This window comes from Lepus europaeus, chromosome 8, assembly GCF_033115175.1.
Source record: "Lepus europaeus isolate LE1 chromosome 8, mLepTim1.pri, whole genome shotgun sequence".
Classification (NCBI taxonomy): Eukaryota; Metazoa; Chordata; class Mammalia; order Lagomorpha; family Leporidae; genus Lepus; species Lepus europaeus.
The window spans coordinates 79254098-79279160 of NC_084834.1; the positions used below are offsets into that span (position 1 = coordinate 79254098).

At 37.3% G+C, this 25063-nt stretch overlaps 1 protein-coding gene across 4 annotated transcripts in view; it reads right to left on the reverse strand.

The window, feature by feature from the left end:
• The window catches only part of RAP1GDS1 (Rap1 GTPase-GDP dissociation stimulator 1), a 177343-nt gene that overhangs the window by 26825 nt on the left and 125455 nt on the right, over positions 1-25063 (reverse strand). For all 4 annotated transcript variants that reach the window (XM_062199847.1, XM_062199846.1, XM_062199845.1 and 1 more), the window contains 2 exons: positions 15158-15286; positions 5828-5953 (listed from right to left, as the gene is read on the reverse strand). In XM_062199847.1, coding sequence (XP_062055831.1) covers positions 5828-5953; positions 15158-15286 — 255 coding nt within the window. The remainder of the gene's footprint in view (positions 1-5827; positions 5954-15157; positions 15287-25063) is intronic.

Below are 25063 nucleotides of genomic sequence, written 5' to 3' on the forward strand. Positions count from 1 at the left end.
CTTGAAATCTTTCTTTAAATGGTGAAAAAAGGCCACAGATGTAGAAAGTTGATACAATATGCATGTTAAGCAAATCAATGGTTAGAAAGCAAATAACCATATATATGTCTCCCAGATCAAGAAATTAATTGCCAACAACCTGAAGTTCTGACATCCACTCCCCTTTCTTACCAGTCCCCTCCCCCTTAATCCCCCTTTAATCACTACCCTGAATGTTATGTAACCACATCTATACTTTTCTTTATTGTTTCACCAAATCACCTCTATAAACTGATTTAATTTTACCTCTTAAAAACTTTACATAAATAGAATGTTATTTCTTAGTGAAAGCTTTTTCAACAATTTATAAGATTCATCCATACTTAATGGCTATAGCTATCTTCATTCCTTTTCCTAACTTTATTTTTCCATTGTGTAAATGTGCCATGATTTACTTACTATTCATTCTGTTAATAGATATGGATTGGTTTCAACTTTTTATCATTATAAATAATATTGCTTTAAAAATTCCTATAATGGCTCTTGGTGCACATATTTTCTGTATATATTCCTGAAATCAGAATTGCCAGATCAGAGGGATGCACAGCTCTAACCACAGTACATACTATTTTCTTAACTGTATCAATTTATATTCCCATTGAAACTTATTCCACATCTCAACAACACCTGGTTTTATCAGAATTTTCAAAAGGTATACAGTGTTATTTTGGTTTTTTATTTTTTGTTTTTGCATGACCTGATTATTGTAAAATTGAGTATATTTTCATGTGTTTATTAAACAGTTAGGTTTTATTTATTTATTTATTTATTTATTTTAAACTTCATTTATTTGAAAGTCAGAGTTACACAGAGAGAGGAGAGGCAGAGAGAGAGATGTCTTCCATCCGATGGTTCACTCCCCAAATGGCTGCAATGGCCAGAGCTATGCTGATCTGAAGCCAGGAGCCAGGAGCTTCTTCCTGGTCTCCCACACAGGTGTAGAGGCCTAACAACTTGGGCCATCTTGTACTCTTTCCCAGGCCATAGCAGAGAGCTGGATAAGAAGTGGAGCATCTGGGTCTCGAACCAGTGTCCATATGGGGTGCTGGCGCTTCAGGTCAGGGCGTTAACCCACTGTGCCACAGCACCGGCCCCTAGGTTTTATCTTTTGTCAAGTGCCTATTCAGATCTTTTACATTTTTTCCCACATTTCTACATTTTTCTTATTGATGTGTGGGAGTTTTTAGAAGTATACTGTACACTTTGAGGCCTTTGCTGGGTTGTAAATATAGTCTTTGGTCCACTCTTGGTTTTCACTCTTAAATGGCATCTTCGAATAATGTAGGCAAATCTACCAATACAGAGCTCTTTGTGACCTAAGAAAACTTTCTGTACTTCAAGGCCATGGTGATATTGTCCTGTGTTATATTTTCAGGAAAGCTAGAACCCAGCACCCATATGGGATGCTGGCACCGGCAGGCAGAGGATTAACCAAGTAAGCCATGGAGCCAGCCCCAACTCTAATGTATCTTTATTGATTTTCTGTTCATTGATGAGTGGGGTGTTGAAGTCACCCATTATTATTGTATTGGAATCTATAACTCCCTTTAGGTCTGAAAGTATTTAATGTATATATCTAAGTAGTTTGTGTTGGGTGCATATACATTTTTGATTGTTATGTCTTCTTGCTGAATTGAACCGTTTATCTAAATATAGTGTTTTTCTTTATCTCATTTTATAGTTTATGATTTTATCTGCTATCAGGATAGCTAGGGCTGATTGTTTTGGTTTCCACTTACCTGGTCCATCTTTTTCCAAACCTTCATTTTCAGTCTGCATGTATCTTTGTGCAGTGAGTTTCTTGTATGCAGCACATAGTAGGGTTATGGTTTTTTATCCATTCAGCCAACCTAATTCTTTTGGTTGGTGAATTTAATCCATTTACATTCAAGGTTAGTATTGACAGTTAAGAATTAGGACCTGTCATTTTGTTGATTAGATAATGATTCTACCTGCTCTGCCAGTGAATTTGGTAGTGTCATGCGTTTCGCCTTTACTTCTAATGCAGGACACCCTTCAGAATTTCTTTTAAGGCTGATCTGGTGGTGGATAATTCTGTTTTTGCTTATCTAGAACATACTTTATTTTTCCTTCACTTTTAAAGAATAGCTTTGCTGGATATAATATTCTTGGCTAGAATTTTTTTTCTTTTAAGACCTTGAATATATCATTCCCAGTCTCTTCTGGCCACTGAGAATTTTCATGTTAATTTAACTAGTTTTCCTTTATATGCAACATGATGCTTTTCTCTTACTGTCTTTAGGATTCTCTTAACTTTTGACAATTTGATGACAATACACCTTGGAGAAGATCTTTTTTGGTTGAGTCTGCTTGGGGTTCTTTGTGCTTCCTGTATCTGGATGTCCATGTCTGTTTCAAGACCTGAGACATTTTCAACTACTATTTCATTTAGTAGTTCTCAATGTCTGTCTTTTTATTCTCATTCAGGAATGCCTATAATACAAATATTTGGTTGCTTAGTAGTATCCCCTATTTAGCATAGACTTTCTTCATTCTTTTTAACTCTTTTCTATTTTATCTGACTGGGGTATTTCAAAATTCTTGTTCTCAAGGTCATAAATTCTTTCCTCCACTTGGTCTGTTAAAGCTGTCAATCATATTTTCATTTCACTGACTGAAGATTTCATTTCCAAAATTTTTATTTGGTTCTTCTTAATGAGTTCTATCTCCTTAGTAATATTTCCATTCAAATCACTCATTGATTTCCTCATTTCTTTAATATGTCTATCTGTATTATCTTGCCTCTCATTGAGTTTCCTTACAATCATTATTTTGAATTCTGTCTCTGTCATTTCACAGATTTCCTTCAGTTCAAGATGTAATCCTGGAGGAGTATTGTGTTTTTTTGGAGGTGTCATGCTACTTTGCTTCTTCATGTTTCCTGTGTCTCTATGTTGACATCTGCCCTTCTGCTGTATTCGTCCCAATAGGGTACCACTTTATACCCACTAGAGAGGGACAGTAATAAAGCACTAGTAATGATATAGAGAAACTGGAACCTTCATACATTGCTGGTGGAAATATAAAATGGTACACACACTTTGGACAATTTTTCAAGGTAGGTTCTATTTTAAGAGTTTATGATTACAAACCTTTCTGCCAGGACTCTCCATCCTTTGTCCTGGAGGAGAGGGGGAGGTGGGTAAACAGACTCCCTTAAAAACCTAGGGAGTCCAAACAGACTGCACACTCAGCACTCTGCCTCTCTGCCAGCCTGGCCTGCCCAGGTGTATTCTCTCCATTGAACCATGTAACCTTGCTCTCCCTTGGTCCGAGCGACTGGTCGCTCTGTCTCTGTCCCTTCCGGTCTGACAGATGCCCTATCCCCAATAAAACCTTATCACTCTGAAAAAAAAAAGTTTATGATTTAGCTGGAATGCAGGTTATCATCTGGCTTGTTGCTTTGGCTTCAGTTCTAGGAGAGCCTAGGAGTATAGTCTCTGATGGATTTCTTTTGTCTTAATCAATGTTATCTGTGTCTACAAGTGACATAGTGGTCCAGTCTACTGCAGTTAACAGGGACACAAGTGTGGCTTTGAAATAAATAATAGTTTGCTTGGGTGAGTTTCTTTGGCCCACATAGTTCAGTGTCACTCTCCCTGGCAACTGTGATATCCAGGGATTTGTTCTTGGTGCTGAGGGAGACAAGGGTGGCTGCTCTCTTGTTCTGCTAGCAAGCCTGGGGATGCTGAGGCTTATGGTACTAACTGCTGTGGCTCTACTACTGTGTGATACAGATGTACCCTTCCTCAGGTCCTGCTAGGAGGGTCCAATTGGTGCTGTAGCTTACAGCATCAACAGCCTTAGTCTAGGGCTAGGGGGTTGTGAACTGAACTCTGTTCCAGACCTACAGGGTGGCTACAAGGTATACAGGTGATTTTACTGTGGGGTGTGTAAGTCCAGAGAGGTGGAAAGCAGTAAGTTTTTCCCTGTGTTCACTGAGTAGATTGTAGTGGCACTGAGAAATTTAGAATGAATTGTTACAGTCCTGGTATTGCAGGGTACACTGGCTACCTAAATCTCCCAGAATTGGAATGGATTTTTTTTTTTTTTTTTATGTGTTAGACCCTAACAGCTTAGGCAAATTCCCTAGCTCATGTACAGTCTGTGAGCATAGCTCTGGGGCTAATGCCTAAAAACTCCTACACCTGCAGGATGCGGGAGATCTGTCCTTTAACCCACACATTGCCCTGACTCTGACTATGATGCTGGTAGGAGTAGAATAGAAGCACTCTGTGTGGCTTTTCGCTGCTGAGTATGATGCTCTGTGTGGGTGGGGGAGGTGAGGAAAGGAAAGGAAAGCAATGCCGCTTCCCAACTGCAAGCCCAGCAGTTGCTCAGACCCCAGTCAGTTCTCCAGGCTGAAGTAGAAGTCAGTGAGTGGATGACTGTGGAACTCCTTCTGAGCTAAACCTGCAAGTGGCGGGGTATGGTGATTTCTCCCTACCTCAAGGTGGTAAGATGTAGCTCACAGATCTAGCTGTACCGTGGGCTGGCTGCCACAGTGTCTCTGTCTTTTCTGCTCCTCTTGTCCCACGGAGTCTTAGAGTCTTTTTTTTTTTTTTTGCCACTTCATCGCTGAAAATTTCTGTCAGACCCCTGGAAATGTATAACTTCCTTTTTCTTTTCATATCTCACAGCACCTTCAGTTAGTGTTGCTATGCCCTTCTCAGCTATCTTGGATCCTTTCATCTGAGTGTTTTTATTTAAGCTTCACTGTGGACTGCTTTCAAACCTATCTTCCAATTCACTTATTTTCAGAATTAACTATATTTACTCTCCTGTTAAACATCCCATTAGTTGTTAATTTTGGTTAAATTTTTCAAATCAGGAACTTTTGCTTGTTGCTTTTTCAAATCTGTTATGTCAGTTTGCTATAGCTTCCAGTTTAATTCTTTGAATATAATAAGCATACTTGTTTGTAGACAATGCATAATAATTCCAGTAACTGGCAACTTTCTGCTAATGCCCACTCTTTGTGCGGGTTTTCACTTAGTGTCTTGTTTCTTCATGCAGTGTCTAGTTCGTTTTGATTATGTGGTAGATATTATATTTGAAAAATTATTGGCCGGCGCCATGGCTTAACAGGCTAATCCTCCGCCTTGAGGCGCTGGCACACTGGGTTCTAGTCCTGGTTGGGGCGCCGGATTCTATCCCGGTCGCCCCTCTTCCAGGCTAGCTCTCTGCTATGGCCCGGGAAGGCAGTGGAGGATGGCCCAAGTCCTTGGGCCCTGCACCCGCATGGGAGACCAGGAGAAGTACCTGGCTCCTGGCTTTGGATCAGCGAGATGCGCAGGCCAAAGTGGCCATTGGAGGGTGAACCAACGGCAAAAAGGAAGACCTTTCTCTCTCTCTCTCTCTCTCACTATCCACTCTGCCTGTCAAAAAAAAAAAAAAAAAAAAAAAAAAAAGACAAATAAGATGAAATAAATAAGTCCATAATTAAAAAAAAAAAAAAGAAAAATTATTTACATGACATGGCTTCTTTATACTGATTCACTTACTCCTAGGGTGAATCCAGAATATTTTCTCCCTAAAGAAGGTAATAGTTTCCCAGTATTCTTATTGTTGCTCTGTAGCTTTGGCCAATGTAGGTACAGTTACAGAGCAGATAATATAGTTGCAGTCAGAGATACTCAAAATAAGTCTTAATACATCACTAATAAAACAAAGAAGGGTTCTGAGTTAAATAATGATTAAAGAATATTAGGAAAAAGCTGAAAAAGTGTTCATGATCAAATATGATAAAGTATATTTATTTTCTCACCATTTTCTGCCAGTGGAGCAAGAACTTCAAAAATCATTTCCCTCTTATCATGTTCTATTTGTTTCTTGAAAAGTTTTACCAGCTCTTCAGCAATGTTTGTACTAGCAAACTGTTCTTTACTTGACTCTGCAAAATAAGAGAAATAAACAAAATTAAACCCAGAAATTGTTCTATTACTTTCAATGCTTGGTAACTTTGTATCACTACTGATAAAAAAAGCACTCTTTAAGTACAGAAAAAGCATTTTTAATGTCCTTGAAAGGAAAAATGCCTAAGGTTTTAGAGAAAATGTTTTGACCCAATTATATGAGGCTATAAAAAATGTTTTCACTAGCAATTCAGGTAGCTATAGCAACAATAAAATTACTAAGTAATAAATTTATAGTTTCAAGGCTTTTAGATTACTCATAAAAGACTGTATGAGCAGATTGACTGGATTAAATGTGACTTATTTTATCTTCCTGTCATTAAAGTGATATGTTTTTGCATTGGCCCTGACATGCCTACTATTAAAGCATAGTTCTTCACAAATACTTGAGATGTCATTCCCTCTTGACTCTTTAGCATCTCCAAGTTCTCCTCACTGCCAGTTTGTACTTCAATATGCTTTAGTGTTTCTCAAAATATATGAAAAACAAATATCTTACCTCTATTCAATGTCTTTCTTTAACTACCATCCAATCTTGGTCCCTTTTACAAATAAGTTTCTTGATAGTATTGTCTATGCACACTGCCTCTACTTTGAATCACAGGAATTCCTAAACCCACTTCAAACTTGTTTTCTTCCACTCCTACAGTTTGTTGTCCATGTTTATTTATCTCTTTCTACCAAACTTCTATGAATTTTTATTCCTTGGAACATACTAGTCCTTTGCTTTCTTACATTCTTGGACCTTATTCTCACATAAGGTAATCTAATTCTCTTCCATAGCATCAAAGCACATCTGTGTGTTGATATTTTATAACTATATTTCACTAGCCCTTCTCTGGACTCCAAGCTATGTATTTAACTGCCTATTTGATGTCTCTTGGGCATCCTAAACTCAATATCTAAAACAACTATTGATATACCCTGAAATCTCTTCTTCCTCTAAACTTTCATAACTCAGTAAATTCTTCCTCAATCCATCTGTATAAAAGCAGAAATCTGATCATTGCTCATGTTTTTACTCAACATTCACATCCAATAAATCATCAAGATCTACCAATCTCCCTTCAAATTCCAACCTGAATCCATTCCATTTCTCTCCAAATCGCCTCTCAATTTCTTTGGTTAAAAATCAAGTATCCTATTAAATTTCCTAGAAACTTCTTTCAGAGAATTCTGACCGAATCTAATCAATACTAGTTGTTCTCTACATTTGGGGGCACAGTTGACATCCTACAATCAACCTTTTAATCATTATCTTGATGGATAATTTCTTCTTTCTTAATTAGGGACTCTGTTACCATTGTCCTCTCTCCTTTATTTGTTTTGGTGGAAGCATATTCAACAATTTCCTTAGAAAGCTACTGTTATTCTGTGTATAGGTAGGTGCTTTGAAATGATGACTTTTTGAAAATGCTATCTTCTCACCTTATGCTAATTACTTTCTCAGAAAAGCATCATAATTTATAATTATATGCCTATTTGTAAATTATTTAATAAATAATTGTCCACTCCATCAACTTAACAGGGACAGTTGTATTATTTTAACTACCACAAACATAACACACAGAAACAGTGTCTGGTAGACAGCAGGTGTTTGAAATAAATTTACTGACTAAATGAATAACTAACATGAACATGTAAATGAATCCAAGAGTTAGATATTGTTCTGTAGCCTCTGGTAAATCTCTATGTTATATATAAAATAGAAAAGTATGTATACTGTAAACTTAACTTTAAAAGAGAAAGGAAAAATACAAATTTTAATACAGCTTTAATACAATCTTGGCTGGTTTTTCATTTCACCACATTTGGTGCATACATCAGATCTATGCCAGAATTACGAAGACAGGTGAGGTGTCCTTTCCAATAAACTACTAAATCCTCAGACGTTGTATTCTGTAAATGTCAGCACATCTTACCCTAAAAGGAGGATAGTTTGATTTAAATAGAGATGATTTAACTCTTGAACATTGCTTATAGTTCCTCTGCTTCAGGAAATTCTCCAAATGAAAGGAGTTTCAGAAACACAAAATCATAGGTGAGGTAGACAGATATCATTACTCACCTACTTATGTGCTTTTATTCTTCTTTAAAATAATACTATTTGTACTCTTTTCTTTTCAAAACATATTCTCTTCCCCCAAACATTTACTAAACTGATGTTATGTAACTCAGTTCTTGCTTGCTAGCACAAAAAGCATACATACAAGAATTAAAGAACAAAATCTATACTTACCTTGCAGGTTGATGAGAGTGAAAAGACAGCATGAAGTATGATTTGAACATTAAATTCAAATTAAATAAACAAACATTCTTAACAGACTTTCAGCAAGAACTTCATTTTCTAAGGCTTTTTTTTTTAATCAAAAGTACACAGTTTAAAATGTTGTTTAACCTGATATTACCAGAAGATTGTAGCTTCCTCTTCCCTATTTCTTCTTCCTCATAAGCAAATAAATAAACCTCTTTTAGCTTAATTTCTTTTTAAACTTACCTAGCTGTAATGTAATAGTATGGCTACTTCTTAGTTTTAGATATTTCTGATCAACTTTCTACTATGAAAGATGAGACACTAGTTTTCTTTGCATCTTGTATCCTATACATTCCATTTTCCCAATTTAGCTATTCTGTAAATTTTAGTTATATAGTGTTCTGATAAGACTTTACTTTCCTTCAAATATTTTTCTTTCATTTGCTTAGTTTCTATACACTTATTAATTCAACTCCAGTTAACACAGGGCAATAAAGCCTTCATTGACAGGAGAAAAATTATTCTAGGGCATATATGCTCTATATCAGAGTCAATGGGCATACTACAATGGGCATAACTGGTTCATGATATAATCTAAAAGTTTTAAAAGATAAAGGAATATTTCTTTTATCTTTTCCTCCTCCAAATGGGGTAGTGCAGTTGGGGCTAGGGAGTGAGTGTAAAACTGGACTAAAGGACCAGCACTGTGACACAGCAGGTTAGGCCACTATCTGTGATGCCAGCATCTTAAAGGAGTACTGGTTCAGCTCCTGGCTGCCCAGCTATTGTGCCTAGGAAAACAGGATAAGATGGCTTAAGTACTTGAGCCCAAGCCACCGAGGTGGGAGACTCCAGTGGATTTTCAGTCTCCTTGTTTTAGCCTTGCCCAGTCCTGGCTGTTGTGGCCATTTGAGGGAGTGAACCAGCAGATGGAAGAACTTTTTCTTTGTCTTTTCCTCTGTCGCTCTGCCTTTCAATAAATTAATCTTAAAAAACTGGGCTGAATCAAATTTATCTTTTAATATAGACTGGGGAGATGAGGCTGAATTAAGGTGGTCTGCAGTCTCCCAAACAAATCCAGATTTTTAAAAAATAATTTTTAAGTGACACAAAAATTGCTCATATTTATATAACATGTGATGTTTTCATCCGTGTATACATTGTGTAATATCCAAAGAGGGTGAACATCTACCTTCACAAGCATTCAATCTTTATGCTGAAAACAGTTAAAAATCCTTTTGTTTTTTTAACTTTAGAGAAATACACAGCATATTATCATTAACTATAGTCACCTTATTGTGCAATAGAAATCTGTACCCATTAAACAAACTTTCTCCATCTCTTCTCCTACCCTTCCACTCTCTCTAGTCTCTGATGACCACCATTATATTCAACTTCTGTAAGATCAGCATTTTTAGATTCCACATATGAGTGATATCATTTGATACTTGTCTTTCTGTGCGTGGCTTATTTCATTTAACATAACCATCGTGAGTTTCATCAACATAGTCACAAACACTATTTTTTAATTTATTTTTATTTTTTTTGACAGGCAGAGTTAGACAGTGAGAGAGACAGAGAGAAAAGTCTTCTTTTTCCATTGGTTCACTCCCCTAATGGCCGCTATGGCCGGCGCTGCTCCAATCCAAAGCCAGGAGCCGGGTGCTTCCTCCTGGTCTCCCATGTGGGTGCAGGGACCCAAGCACTTGGGCCATCCTCCACTGCCCTTCCAGGCCACAGCAGAAAGCTGGACTGAAAGAGGAGCAACTGGGACTAATACCTGGTGCCCCAACCGGGACTAGAACCCATGGTGCCGGCACCGCAGTGCAAGTGAGCCACGGTGCCAGCCCACAAACACTGTATTAACAGACGCAATTCAGATCAAAGTTTTGAATAAATTGTTTTTGTATGGTGTATTTTCCTAGTATATCAGGGAAACCAGTGAAGTAGGCAAAGTTGTCTTTGCAACCCTTTACTTACCTCTTATCTCCTCTGGCAGGCTAGGGCTCCCTCAACATACTATGCTCTGCTTTTGGCCCCAAAGTACTTTTCCTTACTCATTGGCCCAATCAAAACTCCCAACCCCCAAATTATACTCATAGTACATATATTATCTGGTTATTCCCATATCATTCCCATAACACTAAATTCCAGCTAGTTTGCTTCCTAAATGCCTCATTTTAATAAAATGATTAAGAGATAAACTAAACAGAGTAAGAATAACCATGGATAATAAAATCAGGAGTGATAGTATTTAACTTATCACCAACATAAAGATGCCTCTCTGTGAGATTTCTCTTTTAAAAAGATCATACAAAAAGAATTTTTCTGTAACTTCTCTAGTTTAAAAAACTGCTTTTCAAATGATTTCACATATAACAGGGATCCTATAAGGCTGTATTTTTCAAATGCCTGATAGAGATCCACCATTAAATCATGCAATAAATATGACATCAAGAATAGCATTTTTCAAAAAAGAATATAAACTGTCAGAGTGTACTTAGTATGATACAGATTAATACTGTTCAATTTCACATGTGATTATGTAATAAGTAGTGATGTAAGATGCATTTCATATTGTGGGCCACAGTTCAGAAAAGTCTGGAAAACACTGCCCCTAAAGTGAACAACTTTTTTTTGTTTTTTTTTTTTTTTTTGTTTGTTTGTTTTTTTGTTTTGACAGGCAAAGTTAGAAAGTGAGAGAGAGACAGAGAGAAAAGTCTTCCTTCCGTTGGTTCACCCCTCAAATGGCTGCTATGGCCAGCACGCTGTGCCAATCTGAAGCGAGGAGCCAGGTGCTTCCTCCTGGTCTCCCATGCAGGTGCAGGGCCCAAGGACTTGGGCCATCCTCCACTGCCTTCCCGGGCCACAGCAGAGAGCTGGACTGGAAGAGGAGCAACCAGGACAGAATCCGGCGCCCCAACCAGGACTAGAACCTGGGGTGCCGGCGCCGCAGGCGGAGAATTAGCCTAGTGAGCCGTGGTGCTGGCCTAAAGTGAACAACTTTACAACCTGGGTTTCACTGAGGTACTTTTGGAGGAATGTTAAAATTTTGCATTTATATTATGTTTTAAACACTGCAAGATCTATTTCAGTATTTGCATACTGAATGATGAGAAAGTTTAAATGTGTGTCTACCTTGCCTTTCACAAATTTCCCTTTATAAGGTGATCCTAAATTCATTGCATTAAGTTCATTCACCACTGGGTTGGATTAGTAGTTTAGGACCTGTTTACTTTATAGGATTGCTATAAAAGAGTGAATTATTTTAGAAATCCAAGATCCCTTTTTTTGTAAAATGCAAGACCCCTGTAGCTAAGTTCTTTCAAGGTCCACTCTCTTTCATTACCATTTTTTACTATATTCACTTTACCAGAGGAGGTAAAAGTCACTAGTCTTTTCTTCATGATTCTCATTTAAGAAATGGATAACAGTTTACTAGAGTATAGTAAACCAACAACTTCATTCCTTTCCCATGAGGTTAAGCAGGAATCCTGCAGTTCATGAAGCTGGACTGTTTACAAGATTTAGACACACACCAAAAAAGAGTGACGTGGTCCTCAGCAAGCAACTGTAATTATGTAAGTTCTCTTACAGCACAGTCTACCCAAGAGGTAATAACCACCATTTCCTTACTTGGTACCAATTTTTTCTTAAGGTTAGCTGAGATAAACTTCAGTCTTCACTTCCTTCTACGTAATCTCCTAACACTTTAAAATGGGAGGGGACTTCACCAGGTAGAAGATGACTTTGTTGTAGACTTATTTTCTAGAGTACCAATGTCCAACAGAAATACAGTGAGAGCCAAAAATGGAATCACATTATGTGATCTTAAATTTTCTTGAAGTAAAAAGAAACAGTGAAACTTTTAATATATTCTATTCTCAGTATATTCACATTATCATTTCAACATGTAAGCCCCGTAATAAAAAATATTGGTGGGATATTTTGTTAATCTTCTTATACCAAGTCTTCAAAATCCCTTCATTGTATACTTCATACTTACATCACACTTTGATGCAGACTGTCTGTAGCTTGTGGCTACTATATCGCACAGTATAGTTCTAGAAACAATTTATATTGGGGCTGGCACTGTGGCATAGTAGGCTAAGCCTCTGCCTGTGGCGCAGTCATTCCATATGGGTGCCGGTTCATGTTCTGGCTGCTTCTCTTCCAATCCAGCTCTCTCCTTAAAGCCTAGGAAAGCAGTGGGAGATAGCCCAAGTACTTGGGCCTCTGCACCTACATGGGAGATACAGAAGCTCCTGGCTCCTGGCTTCTGATAGGCCCAGCTCTGGCCACTGAGGTCATTTAGGGAGTGAATCAATGGATGGAAGATCTTTGTCTCTGTCTATAAGTATGCCTCTCAAATAAATAAATATTAAAAAGAGAAACATATTTAAATATAAAAGATTTGCACTCTTTCGGTTTGATAGAACTGAATGTGAACTAAGGTCTGAACCAACCCTGTTTATGTTTCTTGTATAATCACTGGCATTGTCAGTATTGGTATTCATTCATATTTCTACCATCTATACCAGACACAGACTCCTACATTCCATTTTAGACATAGAAAACAACTCTGTGAAACACTAAATGTTCTTTCGTTCTTGGTCTTACTTGAATAATGGAAAAAAAAAAAAAGTTGAACATGGGGTGTTTGGTACAGTGGTTGGAATGTCTGCATCCCATATCAGCATGTTTGGGTTCAAGTCCTAGTTCTGTTCCTGATTTTAGCTTCCTGCTAATGCATACCCTAAGAAGCAGCAGGTGATGGTTCCTGTGGTTGAGTCCCTGCCACCAAAGAGGCAACCTGGATTGAATCCTGGCTCCTGGGCATTGGGGGAGTAAACTAGTGGATGGGAAATTTGTCTCTCAAATAAAATAAATAATAATAAAAAAAAAGGCAAAATGTGAATCAGGATAGTAAGAAAAGAAGAAAATCAGAAGACAGAAGATAGTCACAAACATTAGGATATGACCCAGTGATTGACTTTAAAGATCTATCACTGATGAATAATCCTTACTGCCTTGCCTTGAAATCAAAACAAAAGCAAAGTAGTGAAATCAAGATTTCAATGTGTAACATGAAGGGTTATATGGTGCTTTTATTACTTTCTTTATAAAACAGCGATAACTGACAGTATGGACATTTTTTGTTGTAACTACTTTTATACCTATGGTAACATCATTTAGCTTCTTTACCTAATAAAGAATCTGGTTTGAATGTGGTTCTGAAGGACATCTGTATGAGTAACTATAACATTCTGTCAAGAGTTACAGGAAGAAAGGAGAGAAGGAAGATAGAGGATGTAAAGCAGAGAGAAAAAGAAGAAGAAAGTTGATTCATCACATAGAGGGAAAAAAACAGAAAAACGAGAGGTGGATAGTCGGGCATCAGTTCATTCCTTTGATCAGAGTAGGGGTGAGTTTCCAGCATTATTCTGGTCCTGTTTGCTTTCTGATTTTCAAGGATTTAAATTATGCTTTCAAGGAGCTATCATTGTGGTAAGATGGATTAAGCTCCCACCTGGAACACCAGCATTCCACATGGGTGCTGATTTGAATCCTGGCTACTTTGCTTCAGATCCAGCTCCCTGCTAATGTGACTGGGAAAGCAGTAGAAGTAGGCCCAAGTCCTTGGGCCCCTGCATCCACGTGAGAAATCTGGGTGAACCTTCTAGCTCAGCTTTTGCCTGGCCACACCATGGCCTCTGTAGCCATTTGGAGAGTGATCCAGTGGATGGAAGATCTCTCTCTGTAACTCTGCCTTTTGAATAAATTAAAGAAATGTTTAAAACAATTTATGGAGGTCAGCACTGTGTGTTAAGCTACCACCTGCAGTGCTGGCATCTCATATAGGGTCCGGCTGGTCCATTTCCAATCCAGCTTCCTGCTAATGTGCCTGGAAAAGCAGTGGAAGGCAGCCCAAGTGCCTGGGGCCCTGTACCTTCATGGGAGACCTGGATGAAGCTCTTGGCTCCTAGCTGTGGCTTGGCCACGTCATGGCTTTTGTAGCCATCTGGGGACTGAACCAGAGGATGGAAGACCCCTCTCTCTGTATCTATCCTTCCCTCTGTAACCACCTTTCAAGTAAATACAAGAAATATTTTTTGAAAATTTGTTTTCTAATGTTGTTATAAATATATTCTCATGAAAAAGTTGTTATTTTTAGGGATTTTGTGAAAAAAGGGAAAGGAACCTTAACCTGCTAGATTGCTTCTTATCTAATCAGCAAAGATTTATACAATGTAATTATAATGTATTTTATTTTTGCCATGAATATATGTTGATTTCAAGACAGTCCTAGTGTAAGAATACTGAAGTCGATTGAGAAAATTTTAAATATTCGGGTCGGCGCCGCGGCTCATTATGCTAATCCTCTGCCTGTGGCGCCGGTACCCTGGGTTCTAGTCCATGTTGGGGCACTAGTTCTGTCCTGGTTGCTCCTCTTCCAGTCCAGCTCTCTACTGTGGCCCGGGAAGGCAGTGGAGGATGGCCCAAGTGCTTGGGCCCTGCACACGCATGGGAGACCAGGAGGAAGCACCTGGCTCCTGGTTTCGGATCGGCGCAGCGCGCTGGCCGTGGCAGCCATTTGGGGGGTAAACCAACAGAAGGAAGACCTTTCTCTCTGTCTCTCTCTCTCTCACTGTCTAACTCTGCCTGTCAAAAAAAAATTTAAATATTCAACTCCATTAAATAATATACAATGTAAACATTAAACCTTAATACAGAATGTAATTAGGGAAGCAATGTAGTATCAATTATAAATAATACAATCATAAGATCTAATTGGATCTACTTCTTCTTAATACTTTAGAAAACATCCTGGAATGCTTAAAATTAAAATTAATATAACAAAAAATGAATTCCCAGGTTCCTGATATCTAAAGGAAAATTTATTATGTGGTTCATGCCTAGGACTTACCAAGTTCTGCTAAATTTCCAAATGCAACAAGACACATCTCTGTAAGAGCTGCATTTTGGCAGTGGATACCCAGTAATTTCACTAAGGTAGGAATAACACCCATATTGATTAGCTGAGCCTGAAGGGAATCTGTTAAGAAAGAGAAAACAAACAAAAAAAACCAAAGTTGTTCAAATATGAAATTAATATTAGCAAGAAAAAAACTTTTAATCTCTATTATATACTCAGTGCTATCTGAATTACATTAAAATGACATCCATTCATATGATTGTCTGGAAAACTGAAAAAAACAGAGTGGGTTTGTAAGAGCTGTGTGCTCTGAACCTTTACCAAAAGAAATTTAGAAATGAAATTAAATTTAAAGAATATATCAAATCACAGGGTTTTTTTTTGGGTAAAATAATGAGTCTTAAACCAATAAAGATGAGACTTTTAAGATGTATAAATAATGAAAAATTACCATAATTTTGAAATGGAAAGGTTAAATAACATGTACATTTTAGGAAATCAGAGAATATATGAAAAGCTTAAGAAAAATAAAGCTTAATAAAGACCAATAAAGGAGACAAAAATCTTGAAACTCTTTAAAAAGTTTCTTCATTGTAAAAATTAAAAGGTTTATAATTGACTCTGAGTATTTGCAAGCAGGGCGTTCTTTGAAGACTTAATCTAGGAAGGAATGTACTTTTAACAAGGAAAAAATTGGTTAAAATATTTTCTTTTTCAAGTTTTACTAAGTAAAAGAGCTAGCTTGAGAGGTGATGAATGAGGTCAACATGACCCTGTCACCCTTGTTTGCCTTCACTTTCTAAGCAATTGACTGTAAGGCACTAAACATGCTTTGGATCTCCACACTGGTTCTTTATGGACAATAACAGAACACGTGCAGCGAGGCTGAAGGTGAAGTGTAAACCACAAGTACTACCTCTGAGAATAAGCTGAGAAAGACACATGCATTCACATATTTATGAACAATACTACTACTACTGCTAATTGCTTCATAAAGATTTAGGAATGCTTTTTCACATTCTTTTTTCTCCTGAAAATTATCTGCCATTTTCAAGCTAATGTTTTTCTCCAAATTCTCTTAAGTTGCTTATTTGGGATCTAAAGATAAAAACTCTGTTTTAACAAGACACATTCTTCTTCACATCACAAATCCCTTGACAGGGTTTGTCTGCTAAATCCCTTTTTATTACTCTTTATAGTTCTTAACCTGTAGATAAGGAAGTGGGTGGATTATGAGACAAGAACATAAAGGCAAGACTGAGCTGTCTCACATGCCAGGTGATAACTTCCTTGATGGTCTTTGTTGTTGATTCTTCCAGGTTTTAAAGTAAGATTTGAAGACAGCCAACAGAGATTTATTGCTCCTGAAAACTGATGAGTGGGCATGTAGGGATAATCATTTGGTTTGCTTATGGGAGCCCTTACATTAGAAAAGGGCCTATTAACAAAACAACAGGAAATAAACCTGACAAAAGAAGGGAAAGTTAGAGTTCAAATCCCCTAAAACAATTTCCAATTTGCAATGGAATTAAGAAATCTATTCTAAAAGAGATAAAAGAATGTAGTATAGTCAACCGAATGATTTGTTTTTACACTTTTGATGTTAAAAATTTTTTCTGAATATACAATTCAGCAATGATGAATAATTCACAACGCATCTTAGAGGCAAAATACTTATGCTATACCTGCATTATAATGGCAGAATACTTGCATTATGGTTACACTATTTGTAAGGATCATGCACCAAGGAATTTCCAAGTTAGAAATTACATCATCACTTACCAGAAAGAGAGTGCTTTCTTTTTATCACCTCTGCATATCCTTGTTCTTTAGCAGTTTGTTTATGTATTTATTTAGACTACCTTTTAAATACTGCAGAGCTGAACAATCATTAAAATTTCAGGTACGTAAGCGTGAGCACTAGCGCATGCATTGAGTGTGAGTCAAATTCCACTATATGTCTGCATATATGTAAGCATCACACACCCCCTCAGTACTGTTGGTAGAAACTACAAAAATCCAACAGTCCAGGGACATCAGAGGAGTAACACATTTTATCATGGAGATAACTAAAGATGAGAATGCCACTTAGAAGATGATGTTCTTCATGTTCTTCTAACTTGGCATCTCTACAACCATTTTGGACCTCTTTTACAATGCTGTAAATTTTGGCTCTAAGGAAAAGAGGACCAAAAAGTTAAGAAATGTTGCAGAGCTTAACTACAATATTTGGCATACAAACTGAAGCAGTAATATTTGAAACTGCAGCAGATCAGGAGAAAAAGTAGCATGGCCAAATGGTGTATGGTGTGAATTGCCATAATTAAAGAAAATCACATTGCTATGTGAAAATGTTTCAAAACTATACAGGAGCCCAGTTAACCATATACTCACGTATAACAACACACATACAACACACAAGAGAAAGATATACGGTCATCCAACTGGACAGATTCATTTTGGACTAATTGGGTTTCCTATTTTAATATCCACTTCCATGTGGCTAAAAAATAATCATAGTCAACCAATTCTAAAATATGTTCACACTGCAGGCAAGTCACTCTCTTCAGATAATGAAGGCCCAGGAAGGGGGTCACTCCTCTAATCAAACAGGTTGCTAAAAAATTTCATTTTATGATGCCGAAGCATCCTAGATATGGTTATCAAAGCAGGGTCCCTGAAATCCTTTCATAGAATCGATCACACAGTCAAAATTATTTCAAAAAAACACCACAGTTTCATTTGCCTTTTTCACTGACACTGATAGTGCAAAACTAATGGCAGGTAAAACTGCTGTTACTTCAGCATGAACCCAGAAGTGGCACCTAACTGTATCAGTAGCTATTTATTCACAACCATGCAATCCCAGTGAAATGTTATTTTTCAGTTTTAAAATTTTTTTTCTGATAAAAATGTTACTTATGTTAACATATAATTGGTTTATTATTTTAAAATCCAATACTACTGGGGCTGGAACTTTGGTGCAGTGGGTAAAGTTGCCGCCTGCAGTGCCGGCATCCCATGTGGGCACCAGTTTGAGTCCTGGCTGCTCCACTTCCCATCCAGCTCTCTGCTATGGCCTGGGAAAGCAGCAGAAGATGGCCCAAGTCCTTGGGCCCCTGCTTCAGCGTGGGAGACCTGGAAGAAGCTCTTGGATCCTGGCTTTGGATCAGCCTAGCTCCAGCTGTTGTGGCCATTTGGGGAGTGAAGCAGAGGATGGAAGACTTCTCTCTCTGCCTCTGACTCTCTGTAATTCTGCCTTTCGAATAAATAAATATCTTTAAAAAAAATCCAATACTACTTTGCCTCATTTAAAATTTCCAATAAAGAAAATATCAATAGATGTAACTGATACACACAAACAAAACTTGTTTGATATTTTCAATCATTTTTAAGTGTAGAAAGAGTCTTGAGACCAAAAGTTTAGCATCCAATGTCAAAAGACTACCTAATTTCCATCAGAGATGGTGGGGGGACAGTGAAGAAAACATGGAAAAGACATTCTGAAGTTCAATGATGTGATAACAAGACAGAAGGAAATAAAAATTAAAAGCATGGTAAAAATTCTAGATTTTGGTGCTCAGATATTTTTAGAGAAATGACCTTAATAAAGTACTTAAACATATCATCTTCTTTATTTGGGGAAGAACTCTTTTTTGGGGGTAGGGGGTGAAGGAGTAGAATGGGGATGTAGTATGGGTTCTGTCTGAGTGGGTTAAACTGATATTAAAGAAAGCTTGTGAATGTTTTTCAAAGGGTAGCAGCTAACACTCATATCTAGAGTGAATTTTAAGTGAAAGACTAACAAAAAGAGATTCTTTTAGAACCAGGAAAAATTGACAATCCCTAGATACAATTAAGGGAGTAAGTGAAACAACTACAAGACTATGACTTTTGCATCCCTCAATGAATACCAGCAACTCCAGGGAAAAGCTTATCAGAGCTCAACAAACATAGCAATTCACAATAAAGCAACCCAGGCCCATACATAGCAGACACTTATGTGTGGAAGACAGTATTTAGACAGTACAATGTCATAAATGTCTGAAGACCTTTTCATAATTGTTCCTGACACACATCACAGACAAATACTGACCAAAATACAGATTTACAAAATTATGTAATACCAGGATGACACAGGCCCTACATGATCTATGGGGAGGAAAAGGAAGAAAGAAACTGAGGGGGTGCAATACAGATGCATATACAAAGAAATATAAGGCAATCAACGCATGCGCTGGTGTGAACACTTACCTACCTACATTTGAATTTCAATGGTTCCAAGTTCTTCAGGTCACACTCATGGGAACTCCAAAGAATGGAGATCTGGAGAGAAGATCTCAAGTTGAGGAACCTTTTTCCCCCTGAGTTTTAAATTTAATGTCTAAAACATTGGTATAGACTAGATTATAGGTCCAGAAAAGTATGCTGAGAATTCTAGTAACTCAACTGAAGTTATTTTGATTAATCACTAAAAATAAGCTTCTTAAAAAGATTATAACATGTTTATCTTATTCCTAAGGTCTTTATAGACAATATGATAAGTTATTAAGCTTACTGGTAAATAGGACTTAAGGGTGAAACTGTCAAAATAATATACAATTAAAAGTACAGTCTCTACATTAGTATAAATATATAATATGTATATGACTCAAAATGTAAAGATACAATATCAATATTTATAGGTTGAATTAAAAACCTCATCTATAGCCAAATGAGTCGAAAGAGTGAAAACAAACAAATCTAAGACTTGGTGAAAAGCTAGAGTAAAAACTGGTTAAAAACCATTTGGGCATAATAAAGACAGAAGAGAACCACCTTTGACTTAATGTTTTCCAAGAATGGGACATGAAAATTAAAAATTAGAAACAATGTAAAAGTGAAGTAGAGCTTTGTAGTTTATGCATATTTCAGTTCTACTGTTAACACTGAAAAGGAAAGTGACAAATACAGCTACTAAGAATACGACCGTTAAAAACTTCATAAACACAAACGTACAGGGACAAGTAAAAAGACTTCCTTTTCAATTTCCTTTTGTATCATTTTGTTGGTCAGTAAAGTGGAGAACTTTTATTCTAAACCTAGTGTTTCAAACTAACTTCAAATCATTATTTTAAAAGTCTTTATATAAAACATGAAGATGTGTTTTGTACCCAGCTTACTCCTTTATGCACCAGGTTATAACATTACAATGAAACATGGAGATTTCCCAAGGGGGGAGAAAATTGAGATTTACTAGTACTAAGAATATTCAAGGCTTAAGACAATATATTTATATATTTATTGGTATCTAAAAGTCATCAATAGGGCTGACGCTGTGGCATAAAGGGTAAAGCTGCCACCTTTAGTGCCGGCATCCCATATGGGCGCCGGTTCGAGTCCCAGACGCTCCACTTCCAATCCATCTCTCTGCTATGACCTGGGAAAGCAGTAGAAGATGGCTCAAGTGCTTGGGCTCCTGCACCTATGTGGGAGACCTGGAAGAAGCTCCTGGCTCCTGATCGGAACAGTTCTGGCCATTGTGACCATCTGGGGAGTGAACCAGCAGATGGAAGACTTCTCTCTCTCTCTGCCTCTCTGTAACTCTGCCTTCCAAACAAATAAATAAATCCTTAAAAAAAAATCAATAAAACCCAAAAAATTCAGGCGAGGGTGTTTAGTGACTAAGATATCAGATAAGCTGCCAGCAAATCTCACTAGAGCATTTGGGCTCAATACCTGGCGATTCCTGCTAGTTCAGACCTTAGGAGGCAGTGGTGATAGTTCTAGTAACTGGGTCTCTGCCACCCACATGAAGAGTCATAGATTAGGTGCCTAGCTCCTGGCTTAAGCCCTGGCCTGCCATTTTGCCTTCTGGGGATATATGGGGCATGAACCACTGGACAGTTCTCTGTCTCCATGCCTCTCAAATTTTTAAAAAAGTTTAGAAAGAAAATTCAAGTTGAGTTCTGAAAATAAAGGTCTCTATGTAACAAAATCTCTTTTGTAAAAGTTTGAAAAATGACAAAATTGTAATGACAGCAAAAACCATAGCAAAAGTCCCAAAGCAAAAAACAATAAGACATGAGAAAAGTGATTTATTATTTGTAAGAAGCCCATCTATATACTATTCTGAATCCAATAATATCTAAAGTGATCATGTCCTAATCTAGTAGTAATTTCCTCTCTATATCATTTCAGGTTCAACTATTTACTGCACATCAGCTCTTGCTTTAGTCAATACTGCTACAAAAGAAATTTCTTCAAATATGTCTACTCTTACTAAAGAAAACTGTATGCTTTCATCTAATAAAGAACCAGGTCTCTTATACTTTAAACAAATTTCTCTCCCTCTCAGATTACTGCTCACTTTGTTTAAGTAGATCTTAATAACAGAAACCAATAATCTCTGCTCTCAAATAGCACTGCTGAGATAAAGCCCATACCTATAGTCAGTGTTAGGTTTACACTTGAATATTTGTAAAGCAAATTAACCTAAAGGCCAGGTTAGCTTATAGTGTAACACGTTTACCTCACAGACATGTTTAAAACAGAAAAATCTGTTTTACAAAAGGATATACTGGCCTAAAAAAACTTTACTAATTATCCTGAAACATGATTTAGTTTTATACTTTAAAATTACACAGAAGCTGTTTGCAACACAAAACTTTTCTTAATGGGATATAAAGACATACCCAAAAGAATTTCTATACCAGCCAGTACCCTTGGTTTTCAAATAGTATTTAAGTTATTTTTTTTTTTGACAGGCAGAGTGGATAGTGAGAGAGAGAGAGAAAGGGCTTCCTTTTTGCCATTGGTTCACCCTCCAATGGCTGCTGCGGCCGGGGCATCTCGCTGATCCGAAGCCAGGAGCCAGGTGTTTCTCCTGGTCTCCCATGCGGGTGCAGGGCCCAAGGACTTGGGCCATCCTCCACTGCCTTCCTGGGCCATAGCAGAGAGCTGGCCTGGAAGAGGGGCAACTGGGATAGAATCTGGCGCCCCAACCGGGACTAGAACCCGGTGTGCTGGCACCGCAAGGCGGAGGATTAGCTTGTTAAGCCACGGCGCCGGCCAAGTTTTTTCAATAAAGAACACAGTTGAGTATTAGATTTTACTTATCAAGTAGGATTACTAATTTTTATGAAAGTTAATTTATACATGTTTCTGTTTTCAATTTTTCTCTGAATAGATTTTCTAAGTGGCCTAAATCAGAGATGCACTGGTATTTGGTTATTATTCACCTCAGATTTTAGCCTCAGCTCAATGCTAACTTCAAGGTCTTTTCTGGAACCTAAAATTTTGTACAGGATCAATGCATATCATGGCTGATACCATCATGTCATCAACAATAAAACAGAATCTTGAGGTGGGGAATGTGGGAAAGCAGGAATTGATGCAGTAGGTTAAACCACCATTTGGGATGCCCACACCCACATCCGTGGTTTAAGTCCTGGCTACTCTGTGCTTCCTTATGCTTCCTGCTAATGTGCCTGGGAGGTAGCATATAATGGTCTAAATATCTGTGTTCCTGCCATCCATGTGGGAAACCAGGATAGACTTCCAGGATCCCAGCTTTGACTGACTGACTTAAGGCTGTTGCAAGTATTCAGGTAATGAACCAGCCAATGGGTAGAAGACCACTAGCCTCCCTTCCTTCCTTCTTTCTTTTCTTTTTCTCCCTTTCAAATAAACAAATCTCTAAAAAGAATTTTTAATTTAGAAGAAAGTAAAATGGCAAATACAAGTAAACAATTCACATATAGAGAAAATCTACTTGGCTCACATGTTGAAATTCTATCATTCAGTCGAAATGTATATATTTATTATAATATTTAAATATACCAATAACTAATGATGGTAAACTACACATAAAAATCAAATAAAAGCCAAACAATAGAGATTATATCATCTATTCTCTTTAGAGTTTACAACATAAAATAAACATCAGGAACTATTTTTAAGTTACTTAATCCCAGTCAGGCCATGAGTCTTTCAATTAAAAAGTCCCATGTGGGAATTCTTTACTTCTAGTGAGGATAAGTAAAAATCAGAAAGCTAGTTGTCCTACCTTAAATTTTCACAATAAGGAAAATCTTGAAAACAATATTCAGCAACATCTGTGATTAGTCATTTTTAATACAGGCATACAGAAAAGAAAACCATGTTACAGAATGAGGAACATCAAATATATTTTGCTCCTCCACTGCCCAGTCAAAAGTGGGCTCCTAAGTAGTATTACATGCCAAAGTGCTATCATAATCACAGAGGTGACTTAGAGGATGACAATACTAAATATGCAAAAATTTAATTTCATACTTTAAGTATTAAGCTACTAAAGTCACTGATAAAAAGATTTAAGAATGATTTTATTTTTTTCTGAGTTAAATTTCAGATTCTTGCATTTAGAAGTTCATTCTATAATGGCCAAAGCTAAATATTACCACCAATACTTGACCATGTGGAATAATATTTTTTTAAGATTTTTTTATTTACTTTAAAGTCAGATTACACACAGAGAGAAGGAGAGGCAGAGGGGGGGGGGGTCTTCCATCCACTGGTTCACTCCCCAGCTGGCTGCAATGTAGTGAGCTGTGCCGATCCAAAGCCAGGAGCAAGGAGCCTCCTCCGAGTTTTCCACGTGGGTGCAGGGGCCCAAGGACTTGGGCCATCCTCCATGCTTTCCCAGGCCATAGCAGAGAGCTATGTATGGGTTTGAAGTGGAGCATCTGGGACTCGAACCAGTCCCCATATAGGATGCCAGCACTGCAGGCGGCAGCTTTACCTACTACGCCACAGCACCGGCCCGGAATAAGATTAAATATGTGTTTGATATATCTCTACTAGGAACCAAGTATTATCCAGCATCTCCAACTGCCCTTTAAATAAGAGTATTATTATGGTAACTGTCTAGGAGGATTACGGCTAAAGGCTACCCTTGAGTGGTTTAACAGAGTTAGCAAGAGGCACCAAAATACTTGCTCTTTCAATCAAACAACTTGTTTAAAATGCCATTTGTAGCAGATTTTAAGAATGTAACCTGCTTCAGCAAACTGTTAAAATTCAAAAAACATTTACAAGAGAACAATGATAGGCAAAGTAAATAAAGAAAAATAGTTTGAACAATAAATAAATAAAGAAGCCCAGTAACACATCCCGTATGAGCACCAGTTCAAGTCACAGGCGCTGATCCAGCTCCCTGCTAAGGAGCCTGGGAAAGCAGCAGAAGGTGGCCCAAGTACTTGAGCCCCTGCCACCCATGTTGGAGACTCAGAGTTCTGAGCTTCTGGCTGGCCATTTAGGGAGTGAACCAGCGGATGCAAAATCTGTGTGTGTGTATGTGTATTTCTCCCTCCCGCCCTCTAACTCTGCCTTTCAAATAAATAAATAAATCTTAAAAATAAAAAACCAACAACTTCTCATCTATACAATAAAATGTCCTTAATTTGACAAACTAGGCTTCAAAAGATGTACTTAATAGTACATTTTACATATCTTCATAAACAAAGAAAACAAGTAAACAAAAATATATTTAAAATAACATACTGGAGAATTATCTTTAAGTTAAAAAAAAAAGACCATGATTACAAAGATAAAGATAGTTTTACATTTTAAATTTTCTTTTTTTTTTTTGTTTATACTTACAGAGTTACACAAAATGATTTTTGCTATTTAGGGAATATATGGGATTATTAATTGCCTATACACACAGTAAGTAAACTCTGGAAACAGTTCCTCATTCATGTAAAACAAACATTTCTCTAAACTTCTAACATTTAGGAAATGTTTTTTCTCACCTGTAATAACCCTTAAAACATAAGGATAAATATGGAGTTCTGGCCAAAAAGCATTTTAATTTTTAATCAGGATCATTCTTATTCATTTCTACTCCTCTATTTTTAAGGATGAAGAAAAATAAAA